Below are 24,801 nucleotides of genomic sequence, written 5' to 3'. Positions count from 1 at the left end.
CTGCTAACTCCCTTGTGGGGTAAACAAGGATTTACCGGCTCCTCCAGTGAATTGGTGGCATTCTCACTCCTCAGGATGAGTGCTGCTGGTGTCTGGGGGAAAATAGCTGGTATTTAGTGCCTGGGAGTAGAAATATGCCAGGAATCCTCTGGAAATCTTCCTGTGAATAACCTTTGTCCTCACAGAGGGATGTACAATCGCTCCTTTAAGCAGCTGTCAGTGCTACATCCACTTGGTTTTGGCCTTGAATCTGCATTTCTGGCACCCCACAGGGGTTTTTCTTTCCCTCAGGGGAAGGAGAAGCTGTGATGGACACAAGACCTTCGAGCTGAACAGAACCAGAGGTCCCAGAAGGGCTCAAATGGGTCGCAGAGGTGCCCAGAACCAACCTCCTGGGGAGATCCAGACCCAGGCTGGGGCAAAATACTCTTATTTTGGCCAGTAAATACAGGATGGTTTAACTGGCACTGGCTGAGGGGTTTTCCAGAAGTGCCCTTGGGAAGGATTTTGGGAGCTGACCTAGCCGGGTATTTTTGGGGTGGTGTACTGGAAATGCATCCATCAGCTTTTGACCTTCAAGGGTGTGGGAATTTCCTCTGACTTTAAATATCCAAAAAGCAGTGAAAACGGGTTCCCCAAGCTCACAGAAAGGATAATTTGGAGAAACTCAGCCTCTCTGAGAGCACAGAAACACCACAGACAGAGCTCAGCAGGCTGGTTTTGGTCAGACATGGAGCTTTCTCCTTTATTTCTGCAGCGTTTGAGGGGCCTCGTTTACATCTCGTTTATCACCAGCGCAGCCACGTCCTGTCTGAGGAGGAGGAGGAGGAATCCCTCCGGCTTTGCTGACCAAAACACCATCCAAACAGTTCCTGCCCACCTCAGAGCCTCGCTGGAAAGCCCTGGGAAGCAGAGGTACCACAGGGCTGGGATGTGCCCCATCCCGGGGGGAAAAGGGGCTGGGGCACCCCAGCAGGGTCCTGGCGTCCTCCAGGGCTGGGACAAACAGGGAGCAGCTGCATTCCTGGTGGGAATTTGGGTGTGCAAGGGCTGGGGGAGGCCCCTGGGGAGGGGAAGGGGAGCAAAGGGGCTGTGGGGGCACAGAGAGGGCAGGGGACAGCGGGAGGAAGGGACAGTGGTGTCCTCAGGCACAGTTCAGGGCAGGGGGACAGGGGATTTTAACATCCAAGCTGAGGAGGAGCAGCAGCAGGAAGGGTCGTGCCCATGTTTTGGAGCTTAAAAAGGAGGTGGTGGAAGGTTTTACTGGACCTGCTCAAGAGCAAACAGAGCTGGAGTGGGCTGATTTTATCCTTTCATGCACATCCTCAAACCCCTCAGTGCTTTTCTCAGTGATTCCATCCCTTTTTTCACATCCCTTTTTTCACATCCCTTTTGTCACATCCTGCCCTACCACACCAGCCCCTTCCCCACTCTGGTCTTTATTGGGGGCAAAGAAGAAAATCATCATAAAGTGACATTTCAAGTGCTCTGGAGCGACCAACATCCAGCCCCAGGAGTTTTGGGTGAGGTGTTGTGTTAAAAAGCCGTGAGTATCTTTGTGAAAGGATGAGCCAGGAAGGAATTTTCAGGTGGGACCTCCCTCAGCAAGGTGCTGCAAGCAGGAAAAAGTAGGGGGAAGCCATTTCAAAGCTGCTTGAATAGAGCAAACCATGAAAAGGAGCTGTTAAGTCTTGGTTTTCACCATTTCAGGGCTCTTATTCCCATTTCTCCCCCTGCATGGCGTGGACTGAACCCCTCAGCTTGTCCATGGAGAAGGAAAATCCCCTCAGGGAGATCATGGAATGGTTCTCCAGCCCTGGATGTGATTCATCTGTCCAGGGGACAAATACAAAAATATTATCCTGAGCAAAAAGCTGTGGCAGTAATTCTCATTGCCCACTGCAGGGAAAAAATAAAATATAAAATACCTGAACTACAGTATATAAATCAATTTTGGTTTAGGGGAATTAAGAAAAACCACCACAAACCAGAAAAGCACCCAGCACCTATGGCATCTAATCAATCTTGTATTACTAGGATGGATTTGCTTTTTATTTCTTAATTTGAAACGGTGGCTGGAGGGGCACTTTAATGGGCTGGAAAGCCTCCCTGCCCTCTTCCAGCAGCTCTGGAAAAATCCTGCTGGGGTTTTTTGGCAGGTGAGGAGCAGAGCTGAGCTGATGGAAGACCCTGGGGACGTGTGATGCCACCAGGGGATCTGATCCCAGTGGGAGCTGGGTGTCCCCAGCGTGGAGAGGCACGGGAAAAGCTCCAGCCTGGGACCTCTCCGTGCTGGGAAGAGCTTTGGGAACACCCAGCTCAGAAGAGCTTTGGGAACACCCAGCTGGGGCCTCCACCAGGATTTAGCAGCTCTGGGGACAGGGGGACAGCTGCCTAGCAGGGGGTGCCACCCAAGCATCCGCAATTCCCGGGAGGAGCAGAGCAGCTGGGGACAGCGAGGGGACAGCAGAGGGTGTTAAGGCCTGCCGAGCTCTCAAGGCCAGCGGGTGATTTGAGGAAAAGTCCCGGTTTGCTCAGGGAAAGGCGATTCCCTCCTGCACCTCCCCTGGCCCTGGCAGAGATTAGAGCAGTAGGGTTAAAAGAGTAGCAGGTACATCCGTGAAAATCCGCAGCTGAGCCTTCACTCCGAGCGCTGCCGGCTCTCCCCGACATCCTCAGGGGCTCAGGGGGCCTCGTTGGAGGTGGCTCCGTTGCCTTTGTTGACGTAGAAGGGGCGGTAATGTGACTGCAAGGGAGAATTTGGGGCACGTCAGTTTGACCCCCCTCCTTTTCCTGACCCCCTGCACCTCACCCATCCATCCACATCTTACAAATCCCTGCCTCAGCGCCTCCAGCTTTTCCTCCTGGACAGCAGCACTGCCTCCTTCCCCTCCTGGAGGTGCTGGAGACATCAAATGCAAATAACTTGGCTTTTATTTTTCTGTTTGATTTACACACGTGCTTTGCATGGCCCTCACTGCCGAGCCAAATGATGCCTCATGCAAAAACCTCAGACTGTGACTCATGGCTTGATGAGAGGGTTTTTTTTTTGTGGGGGGAGAAGGGGAATGTCACCTTTATTTTTATGCCTCTGTCAGTGTGCTTTAATTGCTCACTAACCTGACAGCTCAGGGGAGCTGTCACACTCGGAACCACGCACAGTTATGCAAGTTGTGTGGGGTTTATTTCTGCTGGCAAACCCCAAACTCTTGTGCTTGGGAGTTCTCACACAACGGGACACTGCTGCAGCACCCGGTGTTTGTGTAAACACAAACACGAGTGGAGAGATGGGGCAGAACCAACAGGAACTGGCATTTTCTGCCTCTCCAGCTCTGTTTGCTGCAGTCCCTGAGTGGATCCATTGCCATCAGGACCTGTCCCTGGGATTTCACTCTGATCTGCCCCATTTCAGCCAGCAGCACCAGGCAGAGCTGTGCAGCCTCACGCTGCAGAAACAGCAGCTGATTTATTTGCTGGGATCACAGAGTCACAATCTCCAGCCTGGGTGGGAATATCCTCCCACCACTGAAGGAACAGCCACGGAATTCAGGAAAAAAATGGGGGTTTTAATGCCCAGTCTGTCTTAGGTTTGTTCTCACGTGTAGAAGGTGGGAGAGACCCCACAGGCCCCTTTTAGTGCAGCCCTATTTAATATCAGGAACAGCAGGGCATAGCAACCCCAGCCCATCTCCCTGGTCAGTGCTCAGCACCTCCTGCTCAATCTTTTGTCAAGACTCTTTTCATTTTATGGCTTTAATTTCCAACAGAATTAAGATATGAAAGAGGGGGGTCTTCATTTAAAAGAGCTCCCTGGGTGTGAAAAAGACCTTCCTCCTTAAACAGCGCAGTCCTTTGTGAAAATTCATATTTACAGACCTTTTAGAATGTATATTACTTAAATACACATTTAAGGCTATTTTAAAAGCCAGATTATTGGCCCAATAGACCATAAAAGCTCCTGCAGAGATACTGCAGCCTGGAGTATGTATTTCTATTTTGGTGCTTTTAAATGCTTGTATTTATCAGCTCAATTGTTGGGTTCAGGCCTGTGTGGTGAAAATTGGCTATAAAAAGGAAATGGTCATTGCAAATGCGTGCATGGGAGAGGGAGACAGGGCAGGGAGGGTGGGAGAGGTTACTCAGATTTTCTCTGTGGGGATTAAGGAAAAATCACTGGGAACCCAATGGATGTGGGTGATGATGTTTTAGAGGGTCAAACCCAAGGCAGAAGGGATGGCAGAACTTTGCTGCAGCACCTTTAGAAGCTCAAGGCTGGATTTCCTGGAAGAGTCTGCCAAGGGACATCCCTTCCACAGGAATTCACCTCCTGTGGAGCCTTGAAAACGGAGCAGATCCAGCTGCAGTCCTCAGGCAGCCACTTTCTACCTGTGGAGTGTTTCCCTCAGTGTGGGAATGCTCTCATTCCTGACCCTCTGCTCCTTGCAGGTCTCATTTCCCCAGAACAGTAAATCACCTCTCACAAATGTGCACTCAGAAATTACAAAGAAAATAATAATAATAATAATAATAAATGTTTCATTTGTGGTGGCTGAAGCTCGAGAATCTTAAATCAGATCATGCAAGGCCTTAATGCAGCACAGTGTGAATAAAACCAGATGAAGCTGGTGCTGCTGAGGCAGTGCATTTGTGTATTTGGGACTACAAGCCCTAAAACATCACTGCCTTGTGCCTGTTACCATGATGGGTGTCAAATGAGTGGCTTGGAGATGTTGTGGTGATTTCTGACCCCTCAGCCCTGATCCTGCATTGGCACTGCAGGACATGACCAGCAAGGCACTGTGACGTGGTTCTTCCTGGTGTCATTTCCACATTGTGGATGTCACAGAGTGACACGGAGTGGGTGTCACCCCTCCAGGCAGGAAAAGTCCTATCAGGATTGTTTTACAGGATTTGCACTGTTCCTATCTTCTGCATCAAATTTTAGGCCAAAACCTTTTCAAAACTTTTCAAAACTTTTCAAAACTTTTGCAGCACTGATTAGAGCTGTGAAGGTTGTGAAGGGGGTTAATCTGCATCCTGAACAGGAGCAGTGGGGCTTTTATTTCCACATTTCCAAAGGACCCATCCTTATTCCTGAAGCCCCCCCCTGGAACAGGCTGAAGCTCTCCCAAAGAAAAATCGTTATTTTTCTTACCAATACCGACTGCTTGGAGGAGGATTTCCACGTCTGTGGCGTCACCTTTGCAGACTGGTGCCTCACGATGGAAGGGTAGGCTGTGACAACGCAAAACACAGCTGGGTCAGCCCCTGCCACTGCCACCCCCTGTCCCCAGGACCAGCAGCAGGACTGGAAGTGCCACCTCATTAGTATTGCATTGCTCAACATGGAAATGCAGCCATCCCCGGGGTGGGACACGACAGACAGCCGTCAGACAGATGCCTCTTCCACCACCCAATCAGGCAGGAAAAGGCAGGAAAGAAAGCCTGGCTAATTAAAATGTCTGAGGAATGCAGGGAGGTGGAATGCAATCAGACCGATTACATTCCAGTCCCCAGGTCAGCGTTCTGGCTCTGGCAGGGAGCACTGCAGGCTGTTTCATTGGTGGCAGGAGCTGAGCCTGGCTTTCCTGCAGCTCCTCTGGCAGCTTGGCAAGCCCCAAGCCCTGGCAGCCCCCCAGCCCTGCCCAGGCTGCAGCACCACGCTCAGGGCATCACACCATGGCCCTGCCCCACCATCTCCAGTTAACCAGCCCTGACTCTGCTCAGCAGGTTCTGGTGCTCTTGGATTCCACCTCGGGTGGGTGATGAGGTGGTGGAAGGGTTTGGTTCTGGTGAAGGAGGCCAGGCAGCTCACACCTGGTTTTTTTTAAAGTTGTGCTGTTTGTGTTATTTTGCAGTGATGAAACTAGAGGGGCAAATGGTCACAGTGCCTTCCTCAAAAATCATCTAAAATTTATCCCCTACCCATTACGAACAAAATTTAAAATCCCTCCAGCTGTTTCCTAGATAAAACTTTAATATTTTTTAACACTCCTTGTTGCCCTGCTTCGGCAGAGTCGCTCCCGTGCAGAGAGCTTGGCAGTCAGGCCAAGGTGTGGGGCTGCTCCAGGAAGCCAGAGCAGGATTCAGGGCTTTGTCACCTCGAAAGGGGCAGGAGGAAGGGAATACTCAGCTCCTAGTACCGGTCTTAGTGAAGAGGCTCCCATCAGACTGTTTGCTGAAGTCACCGGGCGGATTCTGTCCCACCGAGGAGAACTGAAAAGGCAGCTTAGTGCCATTGCCTACTGGAAGACAGAAGAGGTTGTGTTATTCCACGGGGCTCCAGGGGGGCATTTCCAAACACACCTGTGGCACCTGGCTGGGGGGGCACGGGCAGGGACACCCTGTCCCTTTTGTCCCAGGGACAGACGGGAGCAGTGTGTGGGTGTGAGGTGATGCCAGCGCTGCTGGCGGGGAGAGCTCTGCTCCCCAGAGCCCCAGAGCACAGGTGTGGCCGGAGCAGCAGCTCCCTGCACCTCCAGAGGCAGGAGGGATGACTCCAGCACTGCCCTTGCCTCCCAGCAGTGCTTCATTCAAACCCCACTGCCATTAAAGCTTCCCCTCCTGGCCTCCTCGGGCTCGGGCTCTGGCTGCCAGGAGGGATCTGAGCGGGGAGATGAGAGGGACACAACCCTGCCTGGAAAGCAGGAGGGGCTGAGGTGTGGCTCTGAGTCACCAGAGCTCCCCAGGCAGGGTGGCCGTGGCTGCTTCCAGCACCAAGGGAAAGGCTGGACCTTGTAGGAATAAAGCAAAGGAGGAAAATGTTGGAAAAGGAAGATGGGGATCTGGGAAGAAAAGGCATGAACGTGGGCCTGGCTGTGTCTTTGAGAACTTAGGAATGAAAGGTGTGGTAGGAAGAAGCACCTTGTGCTTCTGAGACTGGCTGAGGGTATTTGGAGCCTCCTCCTGGCTCTGCCACAACCTCCCCAGAGCGCTCTGAACGTTTGGGATCCGGGGATCTTTGCAAACTGCCTCCTGTGCTTTCCACCTCCTTTCTCTGCGTGAACAAGGAGAAGCAGGGATGCCTTTCCCTCCTCTGAGCACAGCACCGACAGCCTGGGCTCAGGCAGTGCTGGCAGCCCGGCAGGAGCTGGGATTTTCGGGTGCCAGGCAGCCGAGAGGGGCAGCAGGAAAGGTGGGTTAGTCAGGCAGAAAGCTGTGGCACGGGGGGTTAGATCCTCTCACACTGAAGGCGGAATTACCCGTACCAAGTGTTTCCTCAGTCGCTTGGAAGGAGGAAAATTCCCATGACCGTGGGTTGAAATTGGCTGTAAAACAAGAGCATCCAGTTCAGCAGTCGGCTCCTGACGAGCTGCCTCAGAGGCCTGTACCTGGCATTGCTCTAGAAAAGGTCCCCACCGAGCTGGGAGCAGCCCCAAAACAGAAATCTGGGCCCAGGCAGCAGAGGAGGAGCCGGGTTTTATCCCTGGCTAAGAGGGGATGGGGAACAGGCTTCTCCTGCAGTGAGCAGAGCTCTCAGAGCCGCAGTGAATTGCCAGCTCAGGTTTGGGTACTCAACATGAGAGCTCTGCAGGCAGAGGTTTGGGTTCTGAGCTCCAAAGACACCAGGACAGGAACATTTCCCAGCCCTGTGCCAGGTGTGTGCCCCAGGATTCCACCAGGACAGACTGGTGCTGCTGCAGCCCTCTGGGGAGGCACCGGGCTCCCAGGAAAGCAAAAAGAAGATGGATTCTTGGAGCTGCTCTGCTGCCATCCTGTGGGCTGCTTCTCTGTTTTAGATGTGTTTCTGTTCACACAATTCTCTCTCTGTGTGCCTGAGTCCCTTCTACTCTTCATTCAAAGACTTTCAAGATGATTTTTCCAGTCTCCTCACAGCTTTGGCCAAAGTCTTGGACACATCAGGAGAAGAAAGTTTAGTGGGAGAGGATAGAAAGGAGCATGGAGCAGCTTGTTCCTCTGTCTTTGAGGCAGTGTTGGAAATGTTTTATGTCCCTCTGCCTCATCCTGTCATCCCTGCAAGCAAATATTGGCTCACAGAATGGTTTGGGTTCAAAGAGACCTTAAAAATCATCTTGTTCCAGCCCGACGTGGACAGGGACACCTTCCTCTGTCCCAGGGTGGTCCCAGCCCCGTCCAACCTGGCCTTGGGCACTTCCAGGCATCCAGGGGCAGCCACAGCTTCTCTGTGCCAAGGCCTCACCACCCTCACTGGAAGAATTTCTTCATAATATCCCACCTAAACCTCCTCTCTGTCAGTTTGAAGCCATTTATTAAGAAACTCGAGAACAGTGCTTGAATTTAATCTCCTTGAATTTAAGCAGGGCTTAAAACCAGTAAGTTCAGCTGGAATCCAAGCAGCTCCTCAGTTTGGGCTGCTGTAATTAGCAGAGAGCATTCCTCAGTCCAGCAAACAGACTTTGCACTGTGGCCTGGGGCAGAACCTGCAGTGACCCAGCCTAGACAGAAACAGGGTGTGTAGCAAAGCTGCCATGAGATATTGAAGGATTCCAAGAGTGTTGCACAACGCAAAGGGTGGTCCTCAGGTTTTTTTTTCCCTCCCCTTTTTGGGATTCTTTAGGAAAGATGCAATCAGCTGCACTGCTGGGCTTTGGTGCACGGGGCACAGAGAGTTAAATGATGCTGGGGATGCTGTGTTATTCACCAGGCAATCCTTGGCTAGCCAGCCTGCAGGCCAAGAGGCTCTCACATCTCCTGCTTTGCCTACTGATTCATCCTGCTCCCCAAATCCCTCCCAGCGTGATTCCAGCAGCTGGATCCTCCCTGTCACCCCTGAGCCCTGACCCTGCTGGGGTCCAATCCCTGTTCCAATCCCTGTTCCAATCCCTGTTCCACACAGGCTCTGTGTGCAATCACTGCTTGTTTTGGCCACAGTCACTTGGTCGATAGAAAACACAGAATGAGTAATTGGGAAGGCAGCAGTGCCGGTGTTTCCAGGAAAACACGGATGTGGAGGTGGAATAAAGCAGCAGCCCAGTGCAGGAAGAGGGGAATTGCTGTGCAGCCCTCACTCTGCTCTGGACACAAACAACCACGTGGATCTGGCAGTGCCTGGAGATCCCTCCTGGATTTTCAGGAAGCTGGAATGCTGGATCCCAGCTGGAGCCTCTTCTCCCAGGTGTCAGCAGCTCCAGAGAGCAGCAGAGGGAAGCTCAGGCACTCATGACAGCACTGGCCATGCTGTGCCACAGCCAAAATGGCTTTTTCCTTCTTTTTTCCTTTCCTTTTTGCCAGGCTGGGCATTATCCCAGTCCCAGACAGAGGTGGGATGACATTGCCCAGTGTTCCTCCCTGCCACACTCCTTAAATGCCTTTGAGGCTGTTTCCACCTGAAAGCTCCACATTTTGGGTAGAGATAAGCTGAGATAAGCTCAGCTTGTGCAATGCTAGAATTGATTTTCAAACTTCCCTCAGGCTTGGAAAGTTTTGGGTGCAGGGCTGAGTCTGTGGTCTCAGCAGGATTTCCCTGACAGCACAAGGACAGGGCTGAAATTTGGTTACTTGCTTGGTGCCACCCTTCCTGTTCTTTTGTTCCTCGCCTTGCCTGTGATTTCAGCACTCCCAGCTCCCTGCTCTGGATGCCAATTCAGGACTTCCAAGGGTGATTTTAGAGCTGGAGGTGTTGGAAACATTGGTTCACTCCAAAAATTCATCCTGCAGCGGCCACACAACAAGTGGGACATAAATAAATCACCAGGGCTCATGTCAGAGCTCAGAGAGGAACTCCAGACTCCTGCTTTTCTCTTTTTTTAGGACACATTCCTCACTTCTTCTGTCCTTTCCCTGTAAGGAAAAATTATGTTTGGTGGTGAAAGTAAAATCTTAATGCTTAGTGCAGCTTTCACTTGATAGCACAGAGAGATAAGCTTTGGGTGGAGAAAAACACAGATTTTATCCTGGTAACCCGTGTTAAAACTCCACTATATTCACTCTGGGATAGAGTTCAGTCACTCCAGCTCTTCCCCATCAAACTGAGCACCTTTTCTGCCTGGTTTGAGGCAAAACCTTGTCAGAGCTCTGTAAGCTGGAGAGAAAACGTGCAGAGGGATGGATCTGAAAAGTGAGGGAGAGCAAATTTTGGGATACATCATGAGTGAAGCTCCTTTCCTGAGCTGGAAGGGAGCCTGCCCACCTCTGGGATGCCGTACCTTTGGGAGACAGGAACATGGAAAATCTCTTCAGGTTGTCAGGCTGGTTCCACTCGTAGTTGTTCATCATGAACCGGTGGTCCCCTGGAGAGGCAGAGCAGGGCATGAGCTGGGGGTGCACTTTGGTGGTCTTTAATCCCCCTGCGGGATCTTTGCCTGGGAGCTGAAGCAGCTCTGGAGCTGCCCAGAGTGTAAAATAAAATGTTCCCTCAGAGGCAGAGCCCAGCTGAAGCATTCAACCTTGCAGCAGACACAGGATCCTCTAAAATCCACAGGTACACCTGAGGGTTGAGGCATTTTCTTGCCCAAATACTGCAGTGTGGCTAAAAATGACTCCAGAGGTTTGAGTTTGGCTCCTTTTTGTGTTCAACCTGAGCACAGGTCTGGCTGATGGAGAACTGTCACTATATAAAGCTCCAGGAATCAGTTCTGGGAGGGTTAAATGGCTTGGCTTCTCCACTTTTTAGGGAGAGATGCTAAAGCTGAGTTGCAAACAGCTCAAAAGTCTTGGACAAGGGTGGTTGGTTCAGGTTTCATGGATCAAACTTACTCCTACACAGCCTGGGTTTGGAGTTCTGACACTGATTCACAGGAAATGAGGCTTTATCACTACACTTGCTCATAAAAAACATTCTTTGAAGGCCTCTATAAACCTATTGTTCTGTGCAAGGAAGTAAATTCGGTTTTGATGTTTAAATAGCTCCATTCCTTGATTCTCATGTCACTGAACAAACTTTTATTTCTCCCATTTATTTCTGTGCTATTTAAGCTCCCTGATTATTTGTCTCCTCGCCACGTAGGTACCTGTTATGACAACTAAAAGGACCTGGATTCCCTTTGGAGTCTGCTATTAAGCAGCTTTCATTCCATTAATATAATATTTCTTCCTGGGAAGTTTTTTACAGTAGAAGATCAAGCCAGCTGCAAATGAATTTGTTGCAGTGACTCAGGGGGAGTCCGAGTTAATAACTCCACAGTTCCTTAATGGATTTAATTCCCTCACAGCCACTGGATGCAGAGTGCATCCTCTTTCATCTGTAACCATGGCTTGGAGAAAGGAGAGCTCTGAAGCTCCTGGGACTCACTATAAATAACATTTCCCACCTGTTCCCAACTTGTCATTCGGGCAGAATCCAAGCTGTGTCCCTGGGAAAGCTCCTGGAAGCACCCAGGTTTCTGGAAGGAGTTAAAAATGGTTTTGGCACTTGAGTTCCATGGGTTTCAAATAACAGGGAGGGCTTCTGGCATCATGGAGGAGACCCCAATTAAAATAATCAAGAAATAATCAGGCTTTATCCTGAGCTACCAGAACTGAGTAGCTGCAGAACCTTGTTGGGTTTTAAAAATGTCCAAGGAAAATGCTCCAGGACTGGCAAAACACATCCCAGCAGAGGGAATTCTGCACAGCTTCAGGTGAACAAAGACAGAAAAATGCACAGAAGTGATTTTTGGGTCTGTTTGTCATCTACTGATATTGAGTTATTGTCAAATTTCTTGGTGATTCTGGAGCATGTGGAGTGTTGAGAATTTAAATAGGAATGTTTGCAGTGTTGAAAGATAAGTAGTGTTCAATTTCCTGTGCTACTTCAAAGGCAGGGAGAGTTTTGAAACCTGCTGTGCATTCTGAGCACTCTGGGATCCCTGAAAGGTTGGTCCAGAAGGATCTGGTCCATTTAATTCATGTCTGGTGGAGAATGATGGCTCTGGACAGTGTAATGATTAATATAGGATGGGTGTCCAGTAAAGGCTGTGAATTTCAGTGAATTATCAGCGATTTTGCAGATTTGCAGCAGAGTTCCTCAGCTGCCTGTGTTGCATGAGCTGTCCCTGAGGTTATTCCTGCACCTTTTGGACTCCCACATCCTCCTGGAAGGGCAGGGTGCCATTTATCCTCACATCACCCCCTGCTGTCCTGGTGTCTGGGGTTCCTCAATGACTGGGAGATTACATCCAGGTGAGATAACCGCTCATTGCCATCCCTGCTACTCCTGCAAGAGGTCATTCCCTGGGATTAGGCAACGTGCCCAGGGTTACAGAGGCTGCCTGTGGCAGAGCTGGGCAGCTCAGGCAGCACAGCCCCGTTGTGGTGCCCTGTCCCAATCTTAGATGTGAGCCTGATGTGAGACAAGCCCTTTATTCCCAGCTAATTGTGAGGAAGTGGGTTATAAACTTACAAGATTAATTTTGGTGCTGTGGTGTTGGCTGTGACCTCTCTGTTCACCTTAAAGATCACCTTAAACATCACTGAAATGTGGGGAACACCCTGGATCAGGGCAGGCAGGAAAGCTCTCCCAAGGGGAGCAGGGAGAATGATCAGAGTCATTCCAGTTCAAGTTGTAGCTAAACACCCAAACAGAGCCCTCTTTACTTGGAAAATTAGATTTTCAAATATTTCCTTTTCAGTGACAGGTGCTTGCAGGGTATTTCATGCTCCAGCCAGGCAAGCAGAGGCTGAAACCCAGCACTTGTAATGTTTGGTGTCACTCCAGCACCCTTTGATTGTACAAATAAGATTTCACACTTGCCATCCCACATTCACCTTTGGGACGCTGCCTTGGCCCTCAGCAGATCTGTGGAGTTTCCCCTCCTGGAAAATGCCCTGCTAAACTTCCAGGGGCTTGCTGGAGCCTGGCACAGGGCAGGAGGGAAGGGTGGCTGTTCTTGACTGCACACAGGAGGTGGCTAAACCCATTAAATCCTAAACATGAAACCCTAAAATGAACCTGGAATGAACCAAGAATCAGGGGAGTGGGGCCAGTTTGGTGTCCTGCCTGAGACACCCTAAATCCCTGGCAGCTCAGCTGATTCCATCCTCACATAGGAGTGCTAGGATAACTCTGATATTCCAGAATTCATGCTCTGATAACTCTCATATTCCAGGATTAATTCCAGCTACAGGAGTTGCTGCTCCCACTTTCCCCCCCAGATCTTTGCTTACTTTCTTCTTCATCAGGAGTGCTCATCATCCTCATCACCCCTGACCCTGCACTCCAGGGAAGCAGGGAGGGAGGGGAGGGGGATATTTGGGCTATTTTACCATTCTCCATGTGGTTCCTCTCGATGAAGTTGCGGCCCAGGTCTGCCTTGCAGATCTTCTCCACGTGCCTCATGCAGACGTTGAGGAGGTCGTCCCTGAGCAGTCCCATGGATGGGCTCATGCTCTCCCCTTCCAGCAGCACGCTGTAGGTTGGGAGGGATGGAGGTGGCACGTAATTCCTCATCAGAGCCCCAAATTCCTGCCAAAGAAAAAAAAAAGGGATCACGGTTAATGAGGAGCATAAAGATGTGGAGGCTGAATCTAGGGGAGCTGGTTGATGTTGGAGTCTGAAAGTGCAAAGGAAAGCAGTGAAGATGGGCAGGGAAATGTTCTGTCCATGGTTTGCAGCCATCCATAAAAACCATGTCCAAGTCCACTCCTCACCTCCCAGAGCAGAGACAGCTCCAGATGTTCAGCTGAATCCCTGCCGTGGATGTGCAGTGAACTGGGGAAGGTTCACCCATCTCACACTTCTCTGGGATTGTCTTTGGGACAAATCCCGTCCTCACAGGGATAAAGGAAAGGGAAATGGGGTCTCTGTCACCTGCAGGAAGAGCACGGAGTCGCTGATCTGGTGGATCTGCTCCCTGTTCTCCTTGTCCTCCCGCAGCAGCTTCGCCCTCTCCTCCAGCTCATCCACGATTTCTTTCACGTTCTCCGAGGCGATCTTTTCCCTCTGATCCAGGGCAGCCTTCACCTCATCCCTCTGCCTCTCCAGGTCACGGATCAGCTCCTTGAAGTGCTGGTCCACCGTGGCTTTCTCGTTGGTGGTGTAATTCTGGATGGGGAAGGGGCAGAGAGAGGAGGCAGCAGCAAAGAGGAGCAAGAAAATATTAAAATTTCAGAGTTATTTGCTAACAGAGAGACGCAGAGGGGGTAAATCCAAGGATTCAGCATTTAGAGTATGGAAACTCCAGCCATGCAAGTCTCAGCTGCAGGAAAGTTGTGCCGAGAGAAGCAATACCTGTTCCTGCAATAATCACATGGATGCAATCCAAAAGGGCCACTGCCTTCCCTGCTTCAATTCTATCCCTGGTTCAATTCCTGCACTCACAGGTGATACTTGAAAACACTCTGTAACCTTCTAAATCAGGGTTCTGGCTCCTGGACAATTTGAGGACCAAATTCCCACCATTTCAAAGGATGAAAGGTGCTGAAACAATTTTTACAAGCCTGACCTCGAGGTGCCTCTGAAATATTCCTCAGAAGAAGAAGATGTAACTATATTGAGAGTCAAAATTTCTAGGTCAGGTTTCCAATAATAATAATAATAATAGTAATAATAAAGCAGATGAAAAGCAGAGCTGGTGAGCCAATGTGCTTGCACCACATAAAAGGAAGAAGAATGGCTTTGCCTGTTAATATTATGCAAATTTTCTGGGGTGTCTCCAACTTGTGCTTTCACTGCTTTATTCAGTTTGGCTATAAATGAAAAAAATAACACTGTGACTCTAATCCAACCCTTATCATGGTGCAAGAATTATAAAGGAGCCCTCTCTCAGCATGGAAATAAGCTGTTCCACCATAAATAAGATGTTTGTTGGGTAAATTCTTCTGCTCCTGCTGTCTTATCTCAGTTTGGGCAACCCAGAGCCCTTTTGCAGGTTATTTGTGGATTTTTTGTTTCTAAATCTGCCTGGCTACTGATGATGGAAGTGCCATAAAGGACCTAAAAAAAGGAGCCAGAGCAGGGAGGTGCCTTGGTTCTGTATCAGGGCTTGATCTCCCCGCAGGGAATGTCGCAAGATGACTTCAGTGGGAGTTGTTGTTTCCAAGATTTGGCTTGGAGTTTGGGACAGGGATGAGATAGAGGCCGGGGAGGGGATGCAGTGAGGAAGAACTGGAGGAAAGGAGAGGGATGTGGGAGAAGGGGAGAAGAAATTGGTGATTACAGGAGGAAGAGGCAAACCGGACATCTCAAACGCACCTTGATGCGGTCCCTCTCCTTCTGCCACTTGTCCACCTCATCTTCCACCTCGATGATCTTCAGCTGCAGCTGCTCCTTCTGCAGCGACAGCTCGGCCTGTGGGGAGGAGAGGAGAGGGAGCTGCTGAGCTGGGGCTGAGGGTGGCCCACTTGAAGCAGCCCTGGTGTGCTGAAGGCAGCAGCGGGGAGGTCCGGGCTGCAATGGGCACCGCGCGCTGCCAGCGGGCACCGGCCCAGCAGATTCAGCTCCCTCAGCAAAGCAGCAGCACCCACCTCCCAGGCTGTCAGGGTGCTGCTTTTAATCACATGGGAGTCATGAGCTGCAGGGGAAGGGAGCTGTTTCAAAATTCAGCTGTGTGTGCAGAGCAGGGCCCAGCCCAGGGTGTGCCTGTGCAGCAATAACAGTTTTCATGTAATTACGGAATGACGTTTGACGAGTGTTGCAACAAGAGGATGATGCCTCCGGCAGGAATTCTGTTTAGACAGGATTGTGGATTAATTTGCTCTGAATTGAGAGCTTTCATGTAGCGATGGAGCTGGGGAATGCTTGGAAAAAAAAAATTAAAAAGAAAAAAAAAATAAAAGCCACAAAAGGAGGAGGGAAGAGGTGTAGTCAACGTGCTTGGCTGAGATCAGCAACTTCGCTGGGATTCATTTGCATTTCGTTGTTCAGAGGCTTCCCAGAGAAGCTCAGAGCTGAGACTGGCACAGGAATTCGTGGCAGTGGAGCTGTGGACACCACACACTGTTTCCCTGGGTCAGCCAGCACCTGGATGTTGGCAAAGCCTTGCCCTGTTAACTCCAGCAGCCCCTCCCTGGGCCATTCCCATTCTCCATCCCTGCCCCACACATCCTGCCCCAGCCTTTCTGCATTTCTGCATTTCATGTGGGTGCAGGTTGCTCTCAGCCATGGCTGGAGGCAATCTGGCTGTGGGACACCCAGCCCAGAGCTGCTGAGGAATTTCAGAGCTGGCAGAAATTCCCTGTGTTCTGTCATGTTAGCAGAGTCCTGAGAACCTGCTGTTCATGTGGGATCTTCTGGAAAATGGCTGGATTAACCCAAACCACAGAAATCCAGGCCAGCAATTAGAGGCATGGATGGATAAATCCGCTCTCACACTCCAGCTGTCCATCTGAGAACTTAATGGAACACAAAAATCTGGGTCTTAATTGATCAGAGTTTAAAAGTTTTCAGTTCCCCACTCAAAATGAAGAGCAGGGAAGAGGCTGTGAACCAGCCCAGGCAGGAGCCCTTGTCCTGATGCCAGACAAGTGTCTGAACACCCTCTGGAGCTGGAATCCAGCACAGCTGCTCTGAGATCCATCAGCCCCAGCTGTTCCAGTTTGGAAAATCTCTGTTTATGGAGGGAGAATGATTGGATGGCGGTTTGGTTGCCTTATAAAACACTAGAAAAGCAGGCAGGAAAAAGGGAAGTGTGCTCAGAGGTGTCTCAGTGCCACAAAAGTTGCATCCTCACATGGTTTTTTAGGAGTTAGGAGAGCACTGGCTTTTTAAATATTATCCACACACCCTCAGTAGTGGCCTGAACGCTGCCATGAGCTGATTCTCATCCTCTCCAGGGGTTCAGGGCACACAGGAAAGGATTTTGTGGCACCAGGGAAGCCACGCCGGCTTCCAGGTGAGAAAATCCGCTCTGCTGCTGATCAAAAGAACAAAGACAGGAGTTTGATCCTGTAATTTTCACATTTTCAAGACAGTGACTTAGAGGAATTCCTGCTGGTTTCCATTCCCACGTGCAGTGGGAGATGTCCTGTGCATCAAGACTCTGCACAGCAGGGAAATGCAATGAGATGAAAATATTTTAGATCCATTTATCCACTGCATTAACCAATGTGAGAAATTACACCCAAATTCCAGTTGTTTTCTTGGGCCACAGAGCTGCATCCAGGTGGCATTAATTGTTTGTAAAGTAAAAAGCTCATCTCCAGAGCAATTATTTCCCTCCTCATCCCCAAAAATCAGGACATCCTTATAGCAATGTGAGTGAAATCCTACAGAGAAAGACTGGAAGGCATTTTTGGGGAAGAGCAGAACTTTCACAGCCATGTAGACACTCCCAAACTCAAGGGATTTGCAGAGAAAATGACAGGAAAAGAAAATACCAGGTGATGGCTGGAAGGTGGTGATAACAATATTCTGCTTTTATAGTCCTTTTTAATTAAGATGTGTCTCCAAGGAATTTTGGGAGCTATTATTTGTGAAAGTGATCCTGACTCTCAGCAGTTCAAACATCCTCCAGAAAGGTGGTGTGGGATGTAACAACCATTTAAGAGCACACAACAATTTGGGGCGAGATTTGTGACTTGCAAATGGAAATTACAGAGATGGTCCCAACAGCCAGGATGCAAATCCCACACTCAGCCAGATTTGGGAAAGGGGAAACACCAGCACAGGCTCCAGCAAGGCCAAGGGAAGTGTGAGTGTGGGGATACTGCAAAAAGTTAAATAAATACTACAAAAAAACCACCCTAAACATAAGAAAAAATGTTAAAGAGATGCAGGAAGACTCTGGAACAGTGGAAAAACTGGTGGCAAGGGCAGAAGGGCTCAGGAAGGATGCTCTGGAGGTGGAGCACAACATCAAGGGTTCAGGAGGTGATTTCCTGATGGTTTTAAGACCTTTTTTATTGCCTGGAAGGTTGCTTTGGCTGCCCATGTATATCACAGATACAGTCACAGCATGGGGGCCACAGGTCTTAGGGACAGGCAGTGCCTCAGCTTCACTCCCTGAGAGAAAACTCCCATCTGTCCTCATATTTCTCAGATTTTCCAGGGTTAAAAATCCTTGATGGACCATCCAGAACAATTTGGAAGATCTGGGGTTCAGAAGGTCCTCATAAGAGATAATACAGCAACACCCCCACCGTGGGGGTCCCTCCAGAGCAGAAATAACAGGAACAGTTGTTATACATTATATGTTATATGTTATATATTATATCAATATATTAATATATTTATATATTTATATTACATATCAATATATCCTATATTAATATATTAATATATTTATATATTTATATTACATATCAATATATTCTATATTAATATATTAATATATTAATATATTAATATAGTAATATATTTTATATTATATATTATATTATGTTATATATTATACATCATATGTTTTATTTTATATTTTATATTTTATATGCTGTATGTTATGTATTATATGTTATATATTATATATATCTATATTATATATAGATATATATTATATATTATAGATATCATCTATTATAATATATTATATATATAAAAATCCAAGAAATCCAGATTGAGACAATTTTGGAGCAGAGCAGGCTGAGAAATGAAGGCACTGAGAACCTTCAAGCCAAGATTGGATCCCCTATTAGAGCCTCAGTTAATTAGGGCAGTTAAGAGGCTCCAGTGAAAGTTCAGAGTGTGCATCCAGACCTGCAGAGCTGAGCCCAGCCCTGGTGCTGTGCAGGAGCTGCAGATGGCAGATTAAGAGCCCTGCAGGATGATGCAAGTGCTTTTGTGCAAGGCAGCAGCAGCACAAGCAGCATCATGCCCTGAAAGCTCTGGGAACACTCCTGTGTCCCAAACCTGGCAGAGCTCTGCTAATTAAACCTGCCAGCAGCATCCAGAGGAAATCACGGAGTGGAGAAGCGCTGCTCCAACTCGTTGTCCCCTGAAAAGTCAGGGAGTTGTTGGAGATGTGATTTCTGCTGGCTTCACAGCAGTTTCCCATCTCGGTTTCTGTTAAGCAAGCTGGGTGTCAGAGGGCTGCAACCTCTGGGGACTCTGCCAGCGTCCTATAAAATGCCACTGGAGAAGCTGAGTCTCTCTGCACAGCCTGGAGAGAATTCCTTGCTTGCAAACAAGTGGATTTTCCCTGGATTCTGTCCTCAGTGTAGAGGATTAATGCAAAATTTGGGCAAACAGACAAATTTATTCCAATTTCCAGCTGGGAAGAGTGTCCTTCCTGCAGGAAACTCTGGAGAAAGAGCATCTATTTGGAGCTGTGTCCACAGAGCAACCACAGCTGGTGCAGATAAAACCTCACAGCCATGCTGCAGCAGTGAGAAAGGCCCCCAAACCCTTCCAAGGTTTAATTTTGTTTGCTCTCTGCTTAGTGAAAGTGATGCAGGGATGGGAATCCCTCTGGATCCATCTCTGTGGATGGTTTCCTTCAAAGCCTGGCTCAGCCTTTATGAAATCCTCTCCCTTTTCAAAGCTGCTCTGTGGCAAGGAGGAACAGCCAGCACAGCAGCTCCCTGTACCCACAGTGAACTTTGCTTTAAAGGATAAAGAATTACAGAAAAAAAAAAACCAAATCAAAGTGTTTTTCAGCAGAGCTGCCCTGGCATGCTGAGCACCAAGGCTGGTGCTGGAAGGCAGTGCCAGGTTATTTACAGCTCTGGGACTGGCAGGCAGAGGTGAAGTTGTCTCCCTCGGAGAGCAGCCTTGTAAAACAGGTTTGGGATGAAGGATCCCCTTTCAGAATGAAGGATGCTGGCTCCAAGGGGGGCTCTGGTTCTGCTGATAAATCAAGGGTTTTATTGAACTGTACCAGCTGCTGAGGAGAATTCTCACTTTCCAAGTGTGAGTGGTTATTACCCAGCCTCACAGACCTTTTCCTGGCTGTTTTTTTTGTACTGGTTCTGGTGCAAACTCTTAATTTTCCTTTAAAGCTGCAGCAGGAAACGAATGCAAAGTGGATCTGGGGAGAGCATTAAAGGTTTGCTGGGTAAAATACGCAAATAGCACTGGGTGGGAAGTCAGGACAAATGTCTCTGTGCCTTTCACTTGTGTCTGCTCAGCAGGAACAGGGGGTGAGTGACTCTCACCCCAGGCTCCTGAGAAGTGGAAGATGTGTTCTCTGTCTGAGACAGAGATATCAGGCTTTGCACTGCCCTAACTATAGGTGTCTGTGTTCTGCTGGTTTGCATTCCTCTTCTCTGTCTGCTCCCTGAGACAAGCAGGGTTTCCTAATTCCACAGAAGGAGCTTTCCCAGCTCTAAACACAACTGCTCTCTTCCCTACAGGCCCACAGCAAAGACAGGCTGGAATCTGCATTAATTCTGCAGAACTGAAGGGCAGATGTACCAAAACCAGGCTTATTCTGTGACACTTTGGTGCCACCAAATCACTGAGCTCCCAGGTTGGCAGTGCAGCAAAACAAAGCCCAGCTCTGGAATGCTCTGCAGTTCTGGAGTCAGACAACAGCCAGGGATGAGGAAATCCTTGCAGATAAATCCTGGACATCCAGCACTGTGTGATAGGCTCTGTCCAGACACAGCTTTATTCTGGTCACAGCTCCAGTGGCAGGAGGGATTTGGAGGCTTTAAAGCTACTGTGGAGCTGCTGGGATGCCAAGCTGGGAAAACAGGGATGTGACCTGGTGTGAGGTTGGTGCTTATCCCTTCCAAAAGGGCAGCAGCAGCCACTCTCCCAGTTTGTGGTCACATTCCAGCTGGGCTGATTTGATAAGAAGAGGTGTTAGACACCAGGGGCTTGAAAATACTCATTGCTCTTTGTGGCTCTTGCTGAGGCTCCACCTCTGGTGAATAAATCAGGGGTGGGAACAAACACTTGTAGGCAACAGCTTTTGTGCTAATTGTTTTTGTCTGAGTGAATGCTCGCTCGAGTTACAGCACGATCAAACTCGTTGTCAGGACAAACTCGAACATGTGCATGATTCATGTTGATAAATCCTAAATCCTTTAGGCTGAGTAGCAGCAGAGCTAAAGGTGGCACAAGGACTCTGAGAAAGGAATCAAACAGCATTTAAATCCCGGTTCTCTGCTCGCTCAAGGTTGTGTCTTTAAAACCAGGGTGCTGGAGATGTCTCCAGCCCCAGGAGGAAGGATCTGGGCAGCTTTGCTTCCTCAGGAAGCTGCTGTTCACCTTGTTCCAGGCAGGAATTGGACACCCCAGCAAACACCAGCCATAAATTTATGTTGGAGCTCTGAACGTTCGGGGCTGGCATCAAAACCACGAGGACAGGCAATTATGGAACAAACAGCAGGCTGGCAAGCCCTGCAGGAATTTGGGAAAGGCTGTCTGAGACATGGAAAAGGCTTTGTCTGGTTTCAGTGAGGCTGCAAGCTGGAGATGACATGGCAAGGAAAGACCAGAGAAGCCAGAGATAAGCTCTACACAAGATGCTCTTTCAGCCTGATGAGATAAATCTCCCTAGCTCCTTAGAAAGAGTAAAATTGTTCTTCCCATTAAGGGAACTCAAGAATTTCTCACAACCTGTGTTTGCCTGGTCACCACATCACAGCACTGGTTTGGGGTTTAGGAGATCTTAGTGCCCTTCCAGGTCCTGACTGTGTGACTCCAGGCACGTTGTTTAATATAATTATTATTTTACAGGTCTCCTTTTTGGCATCTCTCCTGTCCTGTCTGCTTAAAAAGTTTCTAGGCCAGGTCCTGCTTCTACCATGGAGACGAGCAGCAGCAAACGTGGTGAGACCCTGATTTTTTTGCTAGAACAAGTGAAATCCTCCTCATCCACTCAGAAAGCAAACAACAGGAGGCTTTGAGCAAACAAAGGTGAAAGACATTTCATTAGTGAAATCTCCCTGGCTGTCCATCCTCTGAACCTGCTGTAGCAACACCTCAGGGGAAACGATCAGCTTTTCTGCTTGCACCAAGGTTTGGGGTTTTTTTCCATTTAAACTTCAAAAGACTCTTTCCATAGGTGTGGCTCAACAGAAAAGAAAAAAAAAACAACAAAACTAAAACCTAATCTCACTGTAAGGAGCTGAGATTGCAGTTTTCAATATCACTGCCCATGAGTAACTTGAGCAGCTGCTGATTTGACAATTTGTATTCTGGAGGTGCTGACCCTGAGCACCTTTCTGTGGGTAACACCACACAAACACTGTCAAAACTCAAGAATATTTTAAAAAACTTAGAATCTGGGGCTTTGATTCAACCTCTGCTGGAAGTCAGGTGTGCTGGCAACCAGGATCTCCATCCCTAAATCCAGCCTGCGGCACAGCTCCAGCGCCGTGCTGCTCCAGCAGGCTCAGGAGAACGACAATCCCATGGGAACAGCACCCAGGCAATGTCAATTCTCCACAGAACCCTTCTCACCACTGCATCCCAGGATTCCATCCCAGGCACCACCTGAGGAGGGATTGCAGGCTGGGGAGCAAAGGCTGTGGTGTGGCATTGGGATCTGCAGGCTGCTGCCGACATGAGGAATAAAAAAGAGGAGTAAAAGGAGAATAAAATTACCTCTTTCCCTGCCTTCTCGATCTCCACCGTCACCGTGCTGTGGTTCTTGTGCTCCTGGAACATGCAGAGGTAGCAGATGCACATCTGGTCCGTCTGGCAGAACAGCTCCATGGTCTTGCCATGCACAGGGCATTTTCTGGCTTCGAAGTCCCTGATGGGGTCCAGGAGCTGGTGGTCCCGGAACGCCGCTCCCTCCAGGTGGGGCTTGAGGTGCAGCTCGCAGAAGGAAGCCTGGCACACCAGGCAGGACTTCACAGCCTTCTGCTTGTTGTCGATGCAGGAGTCGCAGAGAACGTCCTCGAGCTTGACGCGGGGCCGGGAGCCCGCGGCTCTGTCGGGCTTGTTGAAGGGTCTTCTCAGATCCCCCGTCTCCACCAGAGGCAGGGAAGATTTCTTCAGGTCCCCCATCTGCCCTGAGGAGAACAAGGACTTCCTCCCTTCCCCGTCAGCGGGCAGGAAGCTCTTTTTGGAATCCAAGGAGAAGAGGGACTTCCTGAGGTCCCCTTTCTCCGGGAAGTTCAGGGTCGGTCTCCGCATGTCTCCGATCTGGCCGCTGGCGAACTGCATCTTCTTGGAGTCTGCCGAGTCCATGCTGAAGTAGGTTGACCTCTTCTCGTCGGATGACTCCACAAACTGAATGATGGGCCTCTTCCAGTCACTCCCAGAGAAGAGGGAGCTCTTGATTTGCCCTGTCTCCAACGCAGCACCGCCCGTGCCTTTTATAGCTTCTTTCTCGCCTCCGCCAGGGCTCGTGGCTTTCTTGGCTTCCTCTTCTTTTTTGGGGGCAGTTGGGCTCTTGACGTCCTCGGGTTTGCCGGCGGTGCCATTTGTCCTGGCTGCGCTGCCCGCTTCCATGGCCTAAACGGGGTCAGGGGTGTCTGTGCTCGCTCTCTGCTCCAGCTCCCGTCTCTCAGCGCCCTCCAAGGCAGGCAGGCTCTGCCTGGGCCTCGTCTCAGCGAGGAATGGCTCCGGAATGCCGAGCTCAGGGAGCCTCTCTGCCGCAGTGACGCACCCGCAGCGCGCCCGGATCGCGCCCAGGTGGATACAGGGGGAAGGAAAGGAGGAAAGGAAGGAGCAGACGTTGAGGGATCAGAAGCTCCAGCTGTGCAGTTAATTATACAAGGCAGTCCACACCCAGGAACATTCTTGTCTAACCAGGTTGGGGAGGAAGGGCTGTTTATATACATAGAAATGTCTCCTTAAAAAAAAAAAAAAAAAAAAAAAGTCATTTTCATTAAGATGTAGCAACCAGTTCCACCGCTTGTTTCAAAAATAATTTGGCCAGCAGCTGAGGTTCCCTCCTTGCAGAGATGGGCAGGGTCAGGGAGACCATGAGATGCCCAAGGTGGGTTTGTTAACTGGGTCATAGCCATGCACCAAAATAATTAGGGTTGTAATTAAAATGAACGCCTAGAATAAAGCATTCTTCAAGCAGGCTCTCCCCAGGGCTTGCTGCATTCGGGAGGGAGGAGAAATTAATGGTTAATCCTGGGTTTAAATGGCCCTATTATCTTTATTTTGATTTTATTTTGGGTTTGTGCAAGGTCTGTCCATCTAGACCTGGAAATAACCCAGCCACAGATCAGAAGAAGTAAAAATTGGCTGGCCCTGCTTTTCCCACAGGCCACAGAATCTCCAGAAGGTGAGTGGTGAAATAAAACCCCCATTGTGTGCTTGGAGATAAAGGTTCAGGTGTATCCTATGTAGCTCTTCCCATAAATGTCCTCGGAACTGGAACACATCTGGAAGAGGAACCATTTTGCAGCTTAGATGGTTAAAATATCTCTTGCCAGGGAAAAGAAGTGAAAAAGTTAAAAATTATCTGTCTCCAGCAGCTGAATTCCTGGGAAATGTTCACTTGTTGGAATCACAGACGATTTCAGGAGGAAAAAAAGCTCTTTATGGGCACTGGTGGATTCCAGCGATTTCTAAAGGATGAGGTTGATCTTCCTTTCACATCCCTTCAGATTACACTCAGAATTTCAGTGAGATTTCTCTGAGATGAATGCCCAGGGTGCAAATTAACCACGCCAGAGATTTGTGCATGATTGGGTTTTCTCAGAATGCCCCGGTGGTGCTGCTGGAGAAGGTGTTTGTTACCTGTAAAAAATCTCCCTAAACATCCACCAGGAAGGGATTTGAGTGAAAATCCAGCTCTGCATTTTCCAGCCTTTTTTTGAGGTGTGGAGGAAACAGAGGCAAAGCAGGACCAGCATAAATTCTGGATCTGATAGGAGAAAGAAAGAACCTGTCTTAAAAATGTGGTTTCTAAAAGTCTTGTCTGTGCAAAATGAAAGAAAAAATAAAATTAAATTCTTTTTCTGGGCCCCTGGCTCATAGATCCAGCCCCTCTCACTGCCTGCATGTCTTCATGACTCTCTCTTTATGAAAAATGCCTCGGCATTCTGCATTTTTTGGATAATAGTTGTTGGGAAAGGGCATTTCTTTCATTAATAATTTTTTATTAATAGTCC

The 24,801-nt window shown here is 49.1% G+C and overlaps 1 protein-coding gene across 4 annotated transcripts; it reads right to left on the bottom strand.

The window, feature by feature from the left end:
• Positions 1 to 2,452: 2,452 nt before the first annotated feature.
• TRIM29 (tripartite motif containing 29) lies at positions 2,453 to 24,585 on the bottom strand. Of its 4 annotated transcripts, none has more exons than XM_088066878.1 (9): positions 22,328 to 24,584; positions 15,092 to 15,187; positions 13,709 to 13,942; positions 13,165 to 13,363; positions 10,128 to 10,211; positions 7,209 to 7,268; positions 6,144 to 6,242; positions 5,156 to 5,235; positions 2,453 to 2,746 (listed from the first exon to the last, which is right to left on the bottom strand). In XM_088066878.1, exons 1-9 carry the CDS (start codon positions 23,180 to 23,182, stop codon positions 2,684 to 2,686), a joined length of 1,770 nt encoding a protein of 589 aa, XP_087923004.1. In that variant the 5' UTR covers positions 23,183 to 24,584; the 3' UTR covers positions 2,453 to 2,683. The 4 variants fall into 4 exon arrangements, with proteins under 4 accessions (XP_087923004.1, XP_005528540.1, XP_087923005.1 ...); XM_005528483.3 differs by having other exon boundaries at positions 6,144 to 6,245; positions 22,328 to 24,583; XM_088066879.1 differs by lacking the exon at positions 6,144 to 6,242 and having other exon boundaries at positions 22,328 to 24,585.
• Between the last annotated feature and the right edge of the window lie 216 nt (positions 24,586 to 24,801).

The sequence above is a fragment of the Pseudopodoces humilis genome, chromosome 25, assembly GCF_049639895.1.
Source record: "Pseudopodoces humilis isolate 2021_Gansu_Grassland_sample_001 chromosome 25, ASM4963989v1, whole genome shotgun sequence".
Lineage (NCBI taxonomy): Eukaryota > Metazoa > Chordata > Aves > Passeriformes > Paridae > Pseudopodoces > Pseudopodoces humilis.
The sequence above is the reverse complement of the archived record's forward strand: the minus strand, read 5'-3'. Positions and strand labels throughout refer to the sequence as shown.

What these genes read in the sequence shown, in the direction of transcription:
- TRIM29 (XM_005528483.3), bottom strand. Translation starts at nt 23,182, where the DNA reads ATGGAAGCGGGCAGCGCAGCCAGGACAAATGGCACCGCCGGCAAACCC. An exon ending in GAGGAACCACATGGAGAATG is followed by an intron (nt 10,212 to 13,164) that starts GTAAAATAGCCC and finishes CTGCCTCTCCAG; the next exon opens with GGGACCACCGGTTCATGATG. An exon ending in CCTCCAAGCAGTCGGTATTG is followed by an intron (nt 2,747 to 5,155) that starts GTAAGAAAAATA and finishes TCTCCCTTGCAG; the next exon opens with TCACATTACCGCCCCTTCTA.